The sequence below is a fragment of the Oxyura jamaicensis genome, unplaced genomic scaffold (assembly GCF_011077185.1).
Source record: "Oxyura jamaicensis isolate SHBP4307 breed ruddy duck unplaced genomic scaffold, BPBGC_Ojam_1.0 oxyUn_random_OJ69337, whole genome shotgun sequence".
Classification (NCBI taxonomy): Eukaryota; Metazoa; Chordata; class Aves; order Anseriformes; family Anatidae; genus Oxyura; species Oxyura jamaicensis.
The window spans coordinates 1-1107 of record NW_023309330.1 but is presented as its reverse complement, the minus strand read 5'-3'; the positions used below and the strand labels follow the sequence as shown (position 1 = coordinate 1107).

Below are 1107 nucleotides of genomic sequence, written 5' to 3'. Positions count from 1 at the left end.
CCCTCAGAGAACCCAAATCCGGGGAATGCAGCCCCAGCCCCCCCCCCCCATAAATACCCCAAATCTTGGGGGCACAGCCCTCCCCCCCATAAAGACCCCAAATTAGAGGGGCACAGTCCCCCAAGGACCCCAAATCAGGGAGACACAGCCCCTAGGACCCCTCCCCCCAAAGACCCCAAATCAGGGGGACGCAGCCCCCCCTAAATAAAGACCCCAAGTAAGGGAGGACCCCAAATCAGGGAAACTCAATCCCCCGCAAAACCCCATTTGGGGGGATACATCCCCCCATAAAGACACCAAATAAGTGAAGGGAACCCCCACTGTCCCCCCACCCCAAAAAAGCAGGACGCAGCACCCCCACCTCCAAGAAATCCTTTTATTTCCCCCCCCAGCAGGGTCCAACCAACCCCAAAAAAATAAAAATAAGGGTTCAGGATGTGCTGCGGGGCGTTGTGACAATGAGGGGGATCAGGGACAATATAGGGGGGCTAGGGACACGCGGGGGGGGGGTGGCGATGACGTGGGGGGGGTCACTGCTGCTTGGAGCGGGGCCAGAGGCGGCCAGCGAGGGCACCCAGGAAGAGCCCCGGCGGCTTCTTGCCCTGCGCCAGCTCTGCGAGGCGCTGCTGCTCCTCCTGCAACGAGACCCAGAATCCCTTCAAACCCTACAAACCCCACACAAACGGGACCCCAGGCCCTGGCGGGGGGCCCCCCCCCGGCCCCAGAAACGTCCCCCCTGTCCCCAAAAACCTCCTCGAGCTGCGAGCGGCGGCGCTTGAAGGCGGCCAGCGGGTCGTCCTCCAGCGCGTAGTTCTCCAGCACCGTGCGCACGTCCTCCACACCGCTCAGGGCGATGGCTGGGGGGGTGGGGTTGAAGGATGGGGTGAGGAGGTGAAGCCGAGGTTTTTTGGGGTGCTTCGGGGCTTTTCGCTCACTTTTAAGGAAGGCGGCGAGGTCATAGAGCGCGCGGTCGTCAGAGCTGCCGTCCCAGCGGCGCAGCGCCAGCCCGTTGTAGGGCTGCAGGCAGAAGGCTTCCTTGCGGCAGTCCACCACCACCACCTTGGCGGGGTCTCTGTTGAGGCACGAGATGTCCTGGGGGGGGGGGGG

General features: G+C 63.5%; 1 protein-coding gene across 1 annotated transcript; it reads right to left on the bottom strand.

Moving 5' to 3' along the window:
• Positions 1–458: 458 nt before the first annotated feature.
• TIMM50 (translocase of inner mitochondrial membrane 50) lies at positions 459–1101 on the bottom strand (the record flags this gene model as incomplete). The annotated part of the gene is made up of 3 exons (XM_035313887.1): positions 459–635; positions 751–857; positions 936–1101. Coding segments are annotated over 3 exons (378 nt in total), but the record flags the coding sequence as incomplete, so codon positions are not given.
• Between the last annotated feature and the right edge of the window lie 6 nt (positions 1102–1107).